Below are 16016 nucleotides of genomic sequence, written 5' to 3'. Positions count from 1 at the left end.
AATACAAAATATATATCAAAAAAACCAAGATGCTCCTGGATGTCTGTCACTCATGTCTCATCAGGACTTAGTGCCCCAATTCAGTTTTATGACTATTAAATAGGATTTAGAACACACATCCCCAATTTGATTATTAAAAACCTGACAGACTTTAAACTTTTATTAGGCCTGCATCAAAGCATTATGTTCACGCACAGGCTGCTATGTACGTGAATATATAACATGCCCAGGCCATTTCTGGAAGAACACACAAAAAGTTTTTAGAAAATGGACTTATAAACATTTTAAAAGAGAGGATTTTACATTTCACTTTATATCGTTTTGTGCTCTCATTTTTAAACGATAATGTGTTACTTTTATAATTTGAAATATAGTAGTGCCCCTGTATCTGAGGTATCTGCTGAAGGTCTTGGAACATATTCCCCTCAGATAAGGGGGAGCCTACTATATATAATAAAAATCTCATCATTTAAAGTGAGTTATATGGTCTTGATTTAAGGCACTCAAGCTAAAACTAAAACCAAAAGTAGTATTTTTACTGTGTTCACAATTAACAACAACAGAAAAAATGCTTCTTCTTCCAAAGTTAATATCAGTTTGATTCTCAAAAATTTATGGTAGCCAATTTGCACTCAACGCTGAAAAGATTTGTCCTCCTTCTCCAAACATTGGCTATGTTTATTTTTATTTGATGTGAAAAAGGACTGGTTAAATTGTCTTTTCTTCTCTCTTTTCTGTTCCAAAAGAATTCTCTTTTATAAGACTGTAAGTTTATCATCAAACCATCATTAGCACTGAAGGAAAATGGAAGAGGTTATGAAAATTTCATCTATAATCCCATCATTCTAGAATAATAAGACAATTTCATGTTCTACTTTTCTTTTTTAGACTAGCTGATAGCCCTTGCATGGTTTTAATCACAGCATATATACAATTTTTGCTTTGCTACATTTATTTTATTTAAGTAAACTTTATGTTTATATTCCTTAAATTGATTATTTCCACTGATTCGAGACACTATAACCTATGTGACCATTTCCCTACTGTTAAATATTTAGACTATTACTCGTAAGTTAGATAACACTAAAGTGAATTATTTCATTTATAGATTATTTCCTTCTTTTAAATTAATTTTTTTTTTCCCTGAGACAGAGTCTCACTCTGTTGCCCAGGCTACAGTGCTGTGGCATCAGCCTAGTTCACAGCAACCTCAAACTCCGGGCCTCAAGCGATCTTTCTGCCTCAGCCTCCCAAGTAGCTGGGACTACAGACATGCACCACCATGCCCAGCTATTTTTTTCTATACATTTTTAGTTGGCCAATTAATTTCTATTTTTAGTAGAGACGGGGTCTTGCTCTTGCTTGGGCTGGTTTCAAACTCCTGACTTTGAGAGCGATCTGCCCGCCTCGGCCTCTCAGAGTGCTAGGATTATAGGCGTGAGCCACCATGTCTGGCCCCAAAATTAATTCTTTAGAATAAATTCCTGAAAGTGGGATTGGCAAGTGAAATGAATTAAACATTTTTTATAGCTTGACAGGTTGATATGCACTGCCAAAACATTTTCCAAAAACTGTGATACAATATCTAGTGCTACCAGCAAAAAGAAATGTTTTACCACAATTTCATCAGCTCTAGGTTTGGGCTCTGTTAACTTTCAATTTTGATGATTATAAAAGCTGCAAAATGATATTTCACTGCTGCTTTGGAGTGTATTCCTATTATTACTGGGGTAAAATGTTTTTTATATGCTCTACTATTTATTTTCTCTCATATAAATTTCCTGTTCATAGACTCTGCTCTTTGGACTTTATGCTTAGAAATGAAAACATGTTCTTTTTATACTTTTATAGCCTTTGGCCCTTTGCCATATTTAATGTAATTATTTTTCCTAAATTATTCTTGCTCTTTTTATTTTGGGTATGTTAGTTTGCTTTTTTATTTTTTTCCTCATAGAAAAAATGTGATGATAGTTTTGTTTTTTTTTTTGAGACAGAGTCTCACTTTGTTGCCCAGGCTAGAGTGAGTGCCGTGGCGTCAGCCTAGCTCACAGCAACCTCAAACTCCTAGGCTCAAGCAATCCTCCTGCCTCAGCCTCCCGAGTAGCTGGGACTACAGGCATGTGCCACCATTCCCGGCTCATTTTTTCTCTATATATATTAGTTGTCCAATTAATTTCTTTGTATTTATAGTAGAGACGGGGTCTCGCTCTTGCTCAGGTTGGTCTCGAACTCCTGGGCTCAAACGAACTCCTGCCTCGGCCTCCCAAAGTGCTAGGATTACAGCCACCGCGCCCACCTGTGATGATAGTTTTCAATTCAGAAAATATCAACATTCATAAATTTGCCTATGTCCGTGCTTTTCTTCCTTGGTTATTGTGACTGCTGACCTCCAAGCTGCACTCCGATCATTCTTGCTTCCTGATAGTCACATCCTCCCTCCTACACTGAATTGGATTGATCTGCATAACCAATAGGATACTGTTTAAACCACACAGTGTGACTTCTAAGGCTAGGTTTTAAAAGATACTGCAGATTCCACCTTGCTCTCTCTTGGACACTTGCTCAGAGAAGCCAGCTACCATGTAGCAGACACTCATGCAGCCCTGTGGAGAGGTCCACATGGCAAAGAACTGAAGCTTCTTGTCAACAGGCAGCAACATCAACTTGCCAGCCAGGTAAGTGAGAGCCATCATGGAAGCCTACAGACAACCGCAGCACCAGTTAAAATCTTGACTGCAACCTTGTGAAAGATACCACGTTAAAACCACCCAGAGAAGCCACTCTCAAATTCCTGACCCACATAAACAGCATGAAATTTAAAAAAAAAAATGTTTGTTACTGCTTTAAGCTGCTATATTCTAGAGTGATTTATTTCTATAGCTACCCTTTCTTTAAAAAGTTACCTCTACAGTAATAGTTTTCAAGTTGTGCTCTTCCCTAGCTTAGAGAGACACCACCTCAAACATAATGCTTCTTAGAAGGTAGGGCTATAACATGATACCTCCCCCCCCATTTTATTCCCCATTTGTAAAACAAATTCATTTTTATGTTTTATGTATTTAAGTTCCTATTAGATTTAATTTGGGGAAAGGGTTCCACTACTAAGCAAGTTTGGAAATCACTGCATTGTATGCCATGCCATTATATTCTTATGGTTTATTTGCAACTGTGAAATCCATTCAGAATTCATTTTGGTTTTTGATATCATGCTGGATATGATCACTTAGCACTCAAGATCTATTTCCACCTTCTTCTAATGCCTTCAATATATAAAAACTGAAAAGCTCCAAACCATACTTTCTGGACTCCTTTACAACTAGGCTCTAGATATCAATTAAGTTCTACCAACTAACTGTGTTCCAAGGATATTTGAAAGGCAAATGAAACAAAGATCTTCCTCCTAGAAGTGACTGCTTTTTTTTTTTTAAGATTTAAAAGCATTTAATGACATGGCATATATTTAATAGATAGGGCACAAGTTGAGAGGTACTGATTTCTAATGACAAGCAATGTCATGGAAACAACAGTGTCTACTCTTCTCCTTCGCAACTAGCCATAGCTATTATGATGATGGCCAAACTCAGCATTTCAGCTACAGTGCTCAAGAGTTCTGCCGTGGCCTCCCTCCTGTTCCACCTCTTCCAGATGGAGGCAGACATAGTGACTCTCCTGACAGGTCAGTTCTACAGTGTCCTAGGAGACACTGGTCCCTAAAATCCAATCTTGAGCTTGCCTCTTCAATCCTTCCAACAGTTTCACAAATACCTAATTCCAGTGCTAATTCCTTTCCTCTAGACTGAGTGTGGTTTCTGTTTTCTGGACTAAATCCTAATTGTTACCAATACAAAACACTGAAAATTAAGCCAATGAGCCAAGATAATGCTGGTTTACTAAGGCCTTTCTGTAAGGTCTTGTGAGTTCTTAAAATATACAACAAAAATATCTCTGGAATTGGCAAATTAGGAGACTATGCAAAATCTTTCTCTAGGCTCAGAATTCCACACTGCTTACTAGACCACAGTGCCAACACTCTATTTCCCAATGTGACACGTGTAAATTTCCATCAGAAAAACACATCTGTTACCATCTTGCTTTTATTCATCAAGCTTAAAGCATAAATCAAGAAAGATAAGTAGTGAATATTAAAGAAACCAGCAATAACTCCAAACTGATTGCCATGATTTAAGCAGATGTTCAATCGTGAAATATAAAGATCAACAGGAAAAATATGCCCACAAAAAGTTTTTTATTAAAAAAAACCCACTAAGACCTGATTTAAATTGACAGAATTAAACATTTCAGCTATACACTGAAATCCCTCCCTAGGGTAGCAGCTCATCTCTGTTACCTAAAACCAGAATCAAATTAAAATATAGTCATCTGTCACACAACATTTCAGTCAATGGACCACATACACAACAGTGGTCCCATAAGATTATAATACTGTATTTTTACTGTAGCTTTCTATGTTTAGATACATTTAACTACACAAACACTTATCATTGTGTTCTAACTGCCTATTCAGTACAGTAACATGCTATACAGGTTTATAGCCTAGGAGTAACAAACTTATACCACCTAGGTTTATGTAAGTACACTCTATGGGCATATTTCTCAGAGTGTATCTCTGTCATTAAGAGCCACACGACTGTATTAATTTCGTAAGGATCAAGGACACAAACTCAGTTAAACATACTTTTCTCTGGCCTTGATAACATGTTCTAGAAGGAAAACGGAGGGAAGTCACATACCACTGTTGCCACAGTCGGCACAGGAGATGAGTTCCTCTGGCTTCTTTTCTCGGTTTTGTTCTTTTGTACCAAGACAGAAACTACAGATGGGAATTGGTTCAGCAACCGGCTGCAAAGAAAAACACAATTTATTCCAGTACTAATGCTTTTTATTTTCAGTATTAATATAATGACACTAAAATTACAGCCTTAAATTCCTAAAGAGTAACTTTAAGACAACTGTATCATTCTCTTAAATTCCAACTAAGTAGATGAGTTTTTACAAAGCCTGCTTTGGCTGGGCCTTTACAAATGGTCCTTGTGGTTACCATTTAGAGATTCCAAAAAAATCATTTCCCAATCATGTCTGTCACTTAGAAACTAAATGACAAAGCAAATCTTTCACCTAAGATTGAAAAATCAACTGGAGTACGTTAAGAAGACACAGCATCATCCCTGAGTGAGCATGTGAACTTGTAGAAGAGCAATAAAACGTAAACCAGTGAACACAATGGAAGGCAGAAGACATTAAATGCCATGAGAGTGAAGTGTTCTGTAGTAGTGGAGATAATTTCCAATTGTTGTTTGGGAAGGGGCAAGGTAAAAGAGGAAGACAACATGTATTAAGTGCCAGTACTATATTACAGTATGTTAAGAAGCTTGTCCAAGGACAACAGTAAATGTTAGAAGCAGGTTTAAGGCTGGGTGTCCATGTTTCTCCATAGCACTGCCTCCCCCTAAGAGTAATGGAGAGAAAGGGAAGAAAACTAGTCTAAACAGGATGAACTTGGGTATGTGGTCAGCTAAGCCCAGTACTTAAAGTACATAGTTTCTGTGATAAAGGAAGAAAAGAAAAAAAAAAAGGAAGAAGTTAGATCAGTTTGTGAAGACTGCCACTGAATGACTTATAAAGAAGTTGAACTTCCAACTGATTAAAATATGTATATTAAATACACATATAATGTATATAATACATATAATATGCATAATATATACTATAATATATAATTATAACTAAATAAAAAATTTAAAAATTTTCTAATTAAAAAAAGAAGTTAGACTTTTCCTACAGTTAAATAGAAGCTTACTGAACCATGAGATAACCACCTGTATTTAAGAAAAATAATTCCAGCAGCAATATCAAAGACAAATGGGGGGAAAGCCTAAAGATGAGTAGAACATCTGAACAGTGATTATAGCAGTCAGGTGAAGACAAGATGAGAACCTGAACCAAAGCTAAGGAAATGGAATAGAGAAAATATTAATTAGTAATGGATTACAAACCAATTACTTGTGGGAGTGTTAGAAAAGGAAATGAGTTAAACATGACCAAGGTAACTGAAAAGACAGTGATGCCAACTGTAAAAGGTAAGGCATTTTAAAGCAGAAAATGAGGAGGAAAGCAAAGAGATGATGAGTTCAATTTTAAATCAGTCACCATACAACTATGTATTTATGCCAGGCCTTGTGCAGAATGGTGATACGATACAAAGCTCTAAAGATATGTTTAGTCTACTGGGGAGAACAGACAAAGAACAGCAGCATGTTTGTAGGTACTCCAAGAGAAAGCAACGGGGAACAAAGGCGGAAATGATTGGGGTGTCAGGAAAAAGCTTCACAGAAGTACCATTTGACTTAAGTACCATTTGACTTAAGTTCTTCCACAAGCATTTGACAGGCGCCTCTTGAGCTTTATGCTGTAGCCTCTAAGGTACCACTTGGACGATTTTAAGCAGAGGAATGGTATGACCAAGATTTAAATTTTTTTTTATTTCAGCATATTATGGGGGTACAAATGTTTAGGTTATATGTGTTGCCTTCGCCCCTCCCCTCCAAAGTCAGAGCTTCAAGTGTGTCTATCCCCCAGCCAAGATTTAAATTTTAGAAAAGTCATTCTACAAGCAGCTAAAGGCGGATTGGAAGGGACATGATCTATAATCCAAGCCATGAGTCGTGAGGGCCTGTATTAAGGTACTGGCCAAAGGAATGGAGAAAAGAAGATAAACGGATATTTAAAAGAAAAAATTGACAGGACCTGATGGCTAATTGACTTGGAGTGGAAAGGAAAGTAAGGAAGATGGAAGACTAGGAAGACACCATTAAGAAAATGAAAAGGCAAGCCATAAAACCTAAGATGTTGACAGTATGTTTAACCAACAAAAAGCTCATAACCAGAGTATATAAAGAACTCTTACATCACAGCAAGGAAAAAGCAGACAACACAATAGAAAAGACCATAAAGACTGCCATAGGTAGTTCTCCACAGAAAATGCATGAATAACATGAATGGCCAATACACGTAGGAAAAGATGTTCAATATCATTAATCACCAAGGAAACAGATCTTCAAGAATAGCTACAATTATGGAGCCTGGTATTTTTTTTCTTTTTAGAGACAGGGACTCACTCTATCACCCAGACTGGAGTGCATTGGTGTGATCATAGCTCTCTGTAACCTCGGGCTCTTGGGCTCAAGCGATCCCTCCCACCTTAACCTCCCCAGTAGCTGGGACGACAGGTGCATGCGGCCATGCCCGCCTAATTTTTAAAAAATTTTTGGTAGAGACAAGGTTTTGCTATCTTTCCCAAGTTGATCTCGAACTCCAGGCCTCAAGTAATCCTCCTGCCTCGGCCTCCCAAAATGCTGGGATTACACGTCACTGAGCCTGGGCAAGACTGGCAACATTAAATGTTGATAAGAAAATGAAACAACTCATGTACTGCTAACAGGAATATAAATATAAATTGACAAAAGACTACTTTGAAAACTAATATAACATATGCATACCACATGATCCAGTACTTCCATTCCTAGTTATATATCCAATTTAAGTACATACACACATACAGTAAAACATACACAAAAATGTTCGGAACAGCATTATTCATAATAACAAATTTTATTCAAAAATTACCCACATAATTAGTGATGGATGAACAGATAAATTGTGATATATCCATACAACAGAATGTTAAACACAAAATAAACAAATAATAGTCAATAACATGGATGAATGTTACCAGCAATACTTAAAAGAACAGACACAAAAGAATACATACTGTATGATTTTATTTAAGTAATGTTCAAATATAGTTCTGTATTGTTATGTTAAGACAATGCTTACCTTTGGGGAGGAAGGAAGAGGTAGTGAATTGTAAAGGGAATTCTGAAGTGCTGGTAATGTTCTTTTTCATGACCTGGATGGTAGTTTCATGGATGTTAGCTGTGTGGAATTAAGGTGTACCCTTATAATCTGTACACTTTTCCATATGTATATTTTAATGAGAGTTAAATTTAAATTTAAATTAATGAATAAATATGGAGTAGGACTGTAATGCCTTTGGAATATTCTGTAAGAAATATCAATGGTAACTTGGACATTGTAGTTTAGAACTTAAAAGAGAGGAACAGACTAAAGATAGAGTTAAAAGATATGAGCATGCAGGTGATAACTGATAGCACTCAGTGAGAAGGTGGAATATATAGAAAAGGGTTGAAAAGTGAGAGGAGAAAAGAAATGGGATGAAGGAGCATCAGAGAAAAAAATGGAGACCAAAAAAGAGCAGTCTGAGATGAAAAAAAAAACAACTCACAAGAATTTCAAGAAGCAGAGGGCAATCAACAATCAATTCTGGAAAGATAAAGTATCTACTGGATTCTGCAGCTGAGAATACTTGGAGACATCACTATGAGAGAGCCCTTTTAAGTGACAGGATAAGAACTAAAGTCACAGGAATCAAACTGCCACGAAGGGGGTAGACAGCAGACAAGAGACAACTAAAAAGAAATGGCAAAGAGTTATAAATGTATTCCAAGTGTTCAAGATGAGAAAGACTGAAACAATTTAAATGTGGAAGAGAAGACAAGTGTGGCCAAAGAGACTCAAGAAACAAGAAATAACAGAAACATAATACGTAGTAAGGTCTAGAGCTACACTGTTCAATATGATAGCCACAATAGCATGTGGTTACTTAAATTTAAATTAATTAAAATAAATTTAGTTCCTCAGTCACAGTAACTACATTTCAAGTACTCAATAGCCATATATGGGTAATGACTGACCGTACCAGATAGCACCAATACAGAACAATTTCATTATTACAGAAAATTCTACTGAGCAGCAGTGGTTTAGAAAAGAGGATGGATTTACAGCAAGGAAAGAGACTGGCTTTAGCAGATACATATTATTTGTGGGTGGGATGGTAGAAATAGGGAAAAGTTGAGGGTGCCCATTTCTGATAACTTCCATTATATCTAAAAATAGGAAATAAAATTACCTTCTAAAAGTGGGGCAGGGATTGGCTAGATAGAACATGAAAAAGTGATAATTAACCAAGAAAACTGAGAGGTGAGATTGGCTGGGTCCAAGAACAAAGATAACAGAAACACTCACTATATAGACAAACTCACTATATAGACAAACATTCTTCAGTAAAAACAAAATCAGAAAAACAAGTATTAACAGAGAATAAATTCAAGATATAAAAGAGAAAAGTTGAAGAAGCCCCTGCAAAATGGCCTCTATCTTTGCGCTAAAAAAAAAAAAAGGTAACATCACTTGCTACAAAAGAAGTATCAGGTCATTAAATAGGAAATGTCCGATTTCAAATCAAAAGATTAGTTTATTATATCTCAAAGAAGAAGCAGTACAATTAATCAAAGTGTATGCCTAATCTACCAACACAGTTTTCCCATCTTAACAGTAGCTTTTTTTACCGGCAGCAAAGAAGCCTGGAGAGCAAGTGGCAGTGACCTAGTGAGAGGCGTTTTCCACAGCTTGTTGAGAATTGAATATTTTTTCTCACAAGAAATAGTCCAAAGCCTGGAAGAAGCGGTACTCTGTTGGTGTAAGGTCTGGTGAATACACTGGATGACAGAGTTTCTAAGTTCAGCCTCTGTAGTTTGGGCAACACTGTTTGTGTGACATGTGGCTGAGTGTTGTCTTACAAGAGGATTGGCCTGTCTCTATAGACCAATCTCAGCTGCTTAATCACAAGCACCCTCATCATTTCATCCAATTGGGTGCAGTAGACATCCACTGTGTGACTGACTAGGTTTCATGAAGCCGTAGTGGATAACATCAGCACTGGACCACCAGACAAACACCATTAGCTTTCTTTGAAGAATATCCAATTTTGGACTGTATTTTGACACTTCATCTTTATTCAACCATTGTGCCAAATGCTTGCAAATTGTCAAAAAGATTCCTTTATCATCTGGCCCGGTGCAGTGGCTCACATCTGTAATCCTAGCACTCTGGGAGGCTGAGGTGGGCAGATTGCTCAAGGTCAGGAGTTAGAAGCTAGCCTGAGCAAGAATGAGACCCCCATCTCTACTAAAAATAGAAAGAAATTAATTGGCCAACTAATATATATAGAAAAAATTAGCCGGGCATGGTGGCGCATGCCTGTAGTCCCAGCTACTTGGGATGCTGAGGCAGAAGGATTGCTTGAGCCCAGGAGTTTGAGGTTGCTGTGAGCTAGGCTGACTCCACGGCACTCACTTTAGCCTGGGCAACAAAGTGAGACTCTGTCTCAAAAAAAAAAAAGATTCCTTTATCATCATACATAACAATATGGTGTAGAAATGGTTTGCCGTTATATCGTAACAGCAAAGAAAGGCAAGCTTCAAGACCATTTCTCTTCTGATGCTTGTTTAATTCATGCGGAACCCATCTATCCAGCTTCTTTACCTTGCCCAACTGTTTCAAATGGTCCAATATTGTTGGACTAGTATCCTCAAACCTTGCTGCTAATTCACACATACAATGACATGGATTTGCTTCCACTACAGCTTTCAGCTCATCATTATCCACTTTGGTCTCAGGTTGTCCACGTGGCTCATTTTCAAGATTAAAATCACCAGAACGAACTTCTCAAACCATCAATGTACTGTGCATTCATTAGCCACATCCTTCCCAAACACTTCGTTGATATTTCCAGCTGTCTGTGCAGCACTGGTTCCACAATGGAACTTAAATTCAAAAATAACACAGATTTTTGACTTATCTATGGTTTCACAAAAATTGCTCTACAAAAATTTGAAAGATAATCAAAAGCCAAAGTATGTGTTTGAAAGAATGAGGATGTACCTTCACAATAAAAATAAAACAATAAGTGTCAAAGTGAAATATCAGAGATATCAACTGTCAAATTTAGTACTTAAGGAAATCAGACATTTCATACCTAATAACCTAATAGGTATGAGTTTGGGCATTTAGAGTTAGCAGAAAAGTTCTAGAAGTCTCTGTGTGGAAGGTGTTAAGGAATCACCTTAGGGAAGGTGTTGGTAATAGAAAGTAACTGTCAATCAGCCCTAACCATGAAGCTAAAATTCAACAGAATCAGTTTGTACTGGATGCAATCAAAATGGTATACAACTTTTTTTTAGCTCCTGTGAAGCCTTAGACTGACAAAAACAGAGAGCTGGAGACAAGGCAGGTCAAAGGGTAAGAGCCCCTAAAATGCAAATGCAGACACTTTAAAAATGGGGCATCATGAAGCAGAAGCTGAGCATCATGAGCAGAAAAGGGCTGACAAATAAGTAGGTGGAGCTAATGTACCATAAGAATCCAGATTAAGCTGATAAAAGTTCAATAGGAGGTGAAAGAATTGGAAAAGTAGAAGGATTAAGGTCTGTGGTCTAGTACAGGAACTTCAGACTCTATAATTTTTTTTTCTTTTCTTAAGAGACAGGGTCTCACTATGTTGCCCAGGCTGGAGTGCAGTGGCTATTCAGAGATGCAATTATGGCACACTACCAGCCTCGAACTCCTGGCCTCAAGTAATCCTCTGAGTAGCGGGGACTACAAGCACACGGTAGAGTTTGTGATTTCGCAAGTATAAAGTTCTAGCCAATGAAGGAAACCCCAAAGGGCAAATGTGCATGAACTCCTTATATTACTATTAAGTAAGCACTCTTCTAGACACTGAGGGCACAGCGGTAACAAGGCAGACAAAGCTCCTATTCTCATGGAGCTTACATTCTAGTTCAGTGCTGAAGAAAGAAAAAACGAACATTATGGAGTTAGGAAAGCAAGCTGTTTCCCAGCATGAATTTAGAAGAATCACATAAATGTGCTCACGTCAGTGAAAATGAAGACTGTGCTCAAGATAAAAACAATGAAAAGAATATTGGTAAATAACACCCCCCTGCCCCCACCCCTACAAAAGTTGAGATATCAGGGTATTACTAGATAGAATCTTAAAAGTCAGAAAAATTTGTTCAATGTGGGACAACAATCATCTTTAGAGGCAGGGAAGATCAAGGGATGTGTCAGTTTTTTTTCCTGGGTCTCCTTATAAAACCATGGTGAAGATATAGAAAAGTAGCTCTCCTGGGGCATATGGACGTAATTCCATGTCATAACCTACTAACGAGAGGTCACAGTATCACATTCCCACATACAGCACATTATCTCACTTCAGCCTTCTGGCTAAAAAGGAACAAAGTTGGATTTAGATAAAGAATCCTGCAAGTTACTGAAGACTAGGTAACTCCAATTGAAGGGTTAGAAAAGCCTACATTAGGATAGGAAGCTATAGGGCAGACTGGAAACAGTATCACATCTCAAACTAAATCACCAAAATTAACATATTTAAGTACAACAAGGTACTTCATTAATCTGCTACTACTTTTGAGGTACAGATTAGATCCTTTTACTACTTAAGGTAGCAAACATACATGGATAAAGAAAAAGTCTGAAAAATTATTGCTATTCTTCAACACAGGAAATATAGTCTTAAAAAACTAAAACTGTAGTAATCCGTGTCTCCAAATATGTATTTTTATCATCTAGAACTAGGCAATAAAATGTCTAATAGCAAAAAATGGTACTTAAAACCATACCTACGAAACCCCTAGCAAAACTGTCCCTATATATTCCCTGTAATATTACTGCTGTCAATATTTCTTTTATATATGATCAATGCTTCACATTACTAGACTTTATCCCAAACCAAATTAACTGAGGCCACTCCAACCTATTCATTAAAGTGAGAGATGGAGACAGTGATTGAGACAAACTGGCTGCCTGGTCACTTGGAGCTATGCAGGCAGTTTAACTAAATTATTCTGTCACTTATGAAATGACTGTAATCTTAGACCTTGCCTACCCACTAAACAAAACAATTTGCTGATTAGTACCAGTAATGACAACTTAAGTCTAAACAGTACTGATATTCACAATGTGAAAATAAGGTTGAAAAGCAATTTGTTAAGTCAAATAGAGGCATTGTTCCAAACAGACTCAAAGCATATAAAAACAGATAGTTTGGCAGTCAAACACAGCAGTTTGACTGAGTATGGCAGTGCAGCCATAATCTCCTTAACCCACACACTTCCCATTGAAGATGCATACTTACTCTGTGACACCACAGGATCAAGCATAAAAATGACAAATTTTCAGCTACCAAAACAAAATTAAATCCACAGAGAAAGAGTATTACTGATAATGAGCATGACAGTTTAATTAAGTGATAACTTCAATTTGTTTTTTCCTTTTAAGTGCAATTTGGGAAAGAGTAACTATACTTTGGGAGTTAGTCATTTTTAGCTGATGAGCTACAAGCAAAAACAATGGTTTAAATAAATCATCTGGGTTAAGACATAGTCTGTGATTCTTCTTTAATTTGTTGATCAAACTTAACTATATATACTGTTAAAAGCATAAAAAATTACAACTCCAGATCATTCTCATTTCCGAACTATTAATGTGCATAGTGAGAAAGGGCTAAAACTACATTGGGTTCAGGATAAGATTTGAATCTGAAATGTACTGAGGTGGTGAAAGGACAGATAGGAGAGGTTTATGACATTTTCCAAGCAATTGATTATCGCTGAATAGTATTTTTAAAAATCTGCATAGAGACAATATGTCATATAATTACTGCTCCCAGACCTGTCCAAGCTTCCTCCTCACTTTATTGTTCCCATGATCTGTATAAACCTGTTCCTGCAGCCAATAAAACAAGAAAAAAGGTTGTAGCAAATGACTTTACACACCATTAAACACAACAGCCATAGTGAACCTGTTAAAAGGTAAATCAAAGCATGTCATTCAGCTGCCCAAAACCCTCCAGTCCAGATGCTCCCATTAGGGATTAAATACCACATGAACTACAAGGCTCTGTGTGATCTGTAGCTCCCACCCCCACGTACAATTACCTCCCCAACCTCATCTATTGCTCTCTGCCCCCTGCATCCTACTCTAGTGTCCTTGCCTGCATTTTCCTCAACAAATCAGATGTCACAGGCGCACGGCCTTTGCATTTGCTTTCCTTCTATCTAGAACGCTCTTCCCCAGAACCCTCAGATCTCTACTCAAAAGGCTCTTCTCAGCAAGGCTTTCTTTGAATGCCCTATCTAACATTTCAAAGCAATCTGCCAACCACAATAATTCATAGCCTCCTTCCCTGCTTTACTTTTCCCCGTCAACCCTCTCCACTAATTAACAGGTGTGTGTATCTTATTATTTTTTATCTGTGTGTTTAGGACTATATTACTAGCACTGAGAACAGTGCCTAGCATTTGGTACCCACTTGACAAGTACTGTTGAACAATTTATTAAATTACCTTGTAGAACTAGAAATAAGATAAATAGAAATTTACATAGAATGAGTTGGGTATGAGCCTGATAAATCTATGTGCAGCTCAATAATAATCATGATAATAAATAAATGCTCTACTGTTTAAAAGCAATCTCACAAAGTGATTTCCTGGCCATGTATAAATAAGATTTCTGCCATAGCAACTCATCTCCACTCAATTTCTCAAAAGTAGGAAAGACTTGTGGTAGAGGGCAGGTTGTACCTCATGTCATTAGCAGTCACCTTAAGTACCATATTGAGATCTCCATAACAATCACCAGATGGCAGCATTGAGACAAGCTGCCAGGGTAGATACTCTGATAACCTGAGTAGACATTCTGACTTGAGCTTTTGGAAATAACTTTTAAAAACAAGAACTATAAAAATTTTGCCCAGTGATTTCTGTTACTTGAGAAATCATAAAAGAATTTTTGGACATAATCATTTCAGATATCTTAAATAATGATATTTCTATCCAGATACATCATCTGAGATATTCCCATCTTAAAACCCAATTTTCATTTCCTTCCTAAGACTTGTCTTTAATTTTCTTAAAAGCCTTTATAAACTTGTAATTATCTCTATTTTCTAATATCTACTGAGGAACTCAAATCCATCTATATGTTGTCTGTTTTTAAACACTGACATAAAGGACAGCCAAGAATCTATTTTGTTATATGCAATTATTTCTAGTTCTTTCAAGACTGAAATGAATTATAAATTCTAGAATTTGGGCTGGGTGCAGTGGCTCACGCCTGTAATCCTAGCACTCTGGGAGGCCGAGGCGGGCAGATTACTCTGGGTCACGAGTTCGAAACCAGCCTGAGAAAGAGCGACACCCCATCTCTACTAAAAATAGAAAGAAATTAATTGGCCAACTAAAAATATATAGAAAAAATCAGCCAGGCATGGTGGCGTATGCCAGTAGTCCCAGCTACTTGGGAGGCTGAAGCAGAAGGATGGCTTAAGCCCAGGAGTTTGAGGTTGCTGTGAGCTAGGCTGACGCCACGACACTCTAGCCGGGGCAACAGAGTGAGACTCTGTCTCATAAATAAATAAACAGATACATAGACAAATAAATAAATAAATAAAAAAGGAATGTGTCACCACCAGAATTTTCAAACAAAAAAATTACACTTGTAAACTCAGGCTTATGATTTCAAAATCCTCCAAGAGATTTACGTCATAAGCTATCAGGCAATAAAGATATGTGATTTCTTAAAAGCTACAAAATTTTTCAAGTTTTATAGCCACTGGAAATTACTGAAATAAGTTAGCACAGCCGATATTAAAAGAGCATGGAAGAAGTAACTCATGGAAGATTTCCTGTAACATTCAAACATGCGCTAAGCAAACAAAGGAACAGTGGGCACATCATTCTTCCAAAGACTTAAATACAAAATATCCATAATGCATTGCTATGGTTTGAATGTCCCTCCAAATCTCATGTTGCCACTGTGGGAGTGTTACGAGGAAGGACCTTAGAGAGCTAACTGGGCCATGGGGGCTCCATCCTCATAAACAGCTGAATGCTGTTAACATGGGAGTAGGTTAGTTATTGTGAGAGTTCAGCCCCTTTTCCCTCTTGTTCCCGCATGCTCCCTTCCACCTTCCATCTTTCCACCATGTTACGACATTGTAAGAAGGCCGTCAGCAGGTGCAGCCCTCGATCTTGGACTTCTCAGCTGCCAGAACCATG

At 37.3% G+C, this 16016-nt stretch overlaps 1 protein-coding gene across 3 annotated transcripts in view; it reads right to left on the bottom strand.

Annotated features, from left to right (window-relative positions):
- The window catches only part of KAT6A (lysine acetyltransferase 6A), a 122898-nt gene that overhangs the window by 49910 nt on the left and 56972 nt on the right, over nucleotides 1–16016 (bottom strand). For all 3 annotated transcript variants that reach the window (XM_012777407.3, XM_012777406.3, XM_012777409.2), the window contains one exon: nucleotides 4752–4860. In XM_012777407.3, the coding sequence (XP_012632861.2) occupies nucleotides 4752–4860 (109 nt within the window). The remainder of the gene's footprint in view (nucleotides 1–4751; nucleotides 4861–16016) is intronic.

Source organism: Microcebus murinus, chromosome 24, assembly GCF_040939455.1.
Source record: "Microcebus murinus isolate Inina chromosome 24, M.murinus_Inina_mat1.0, whole genome shotgun sequence".
In the NCBI taxonomy this organism is placed as follows: Eukaryota; Metazoa; Chordata; class Mammalia; order Primates; family Cheirogaleidae; genus Microcebus; species Microcebus murinus.
Note: the sequence above shows the minus strand (reverse complement) of the source record. Positions and strands in the feature narration are given on the sequence as shown.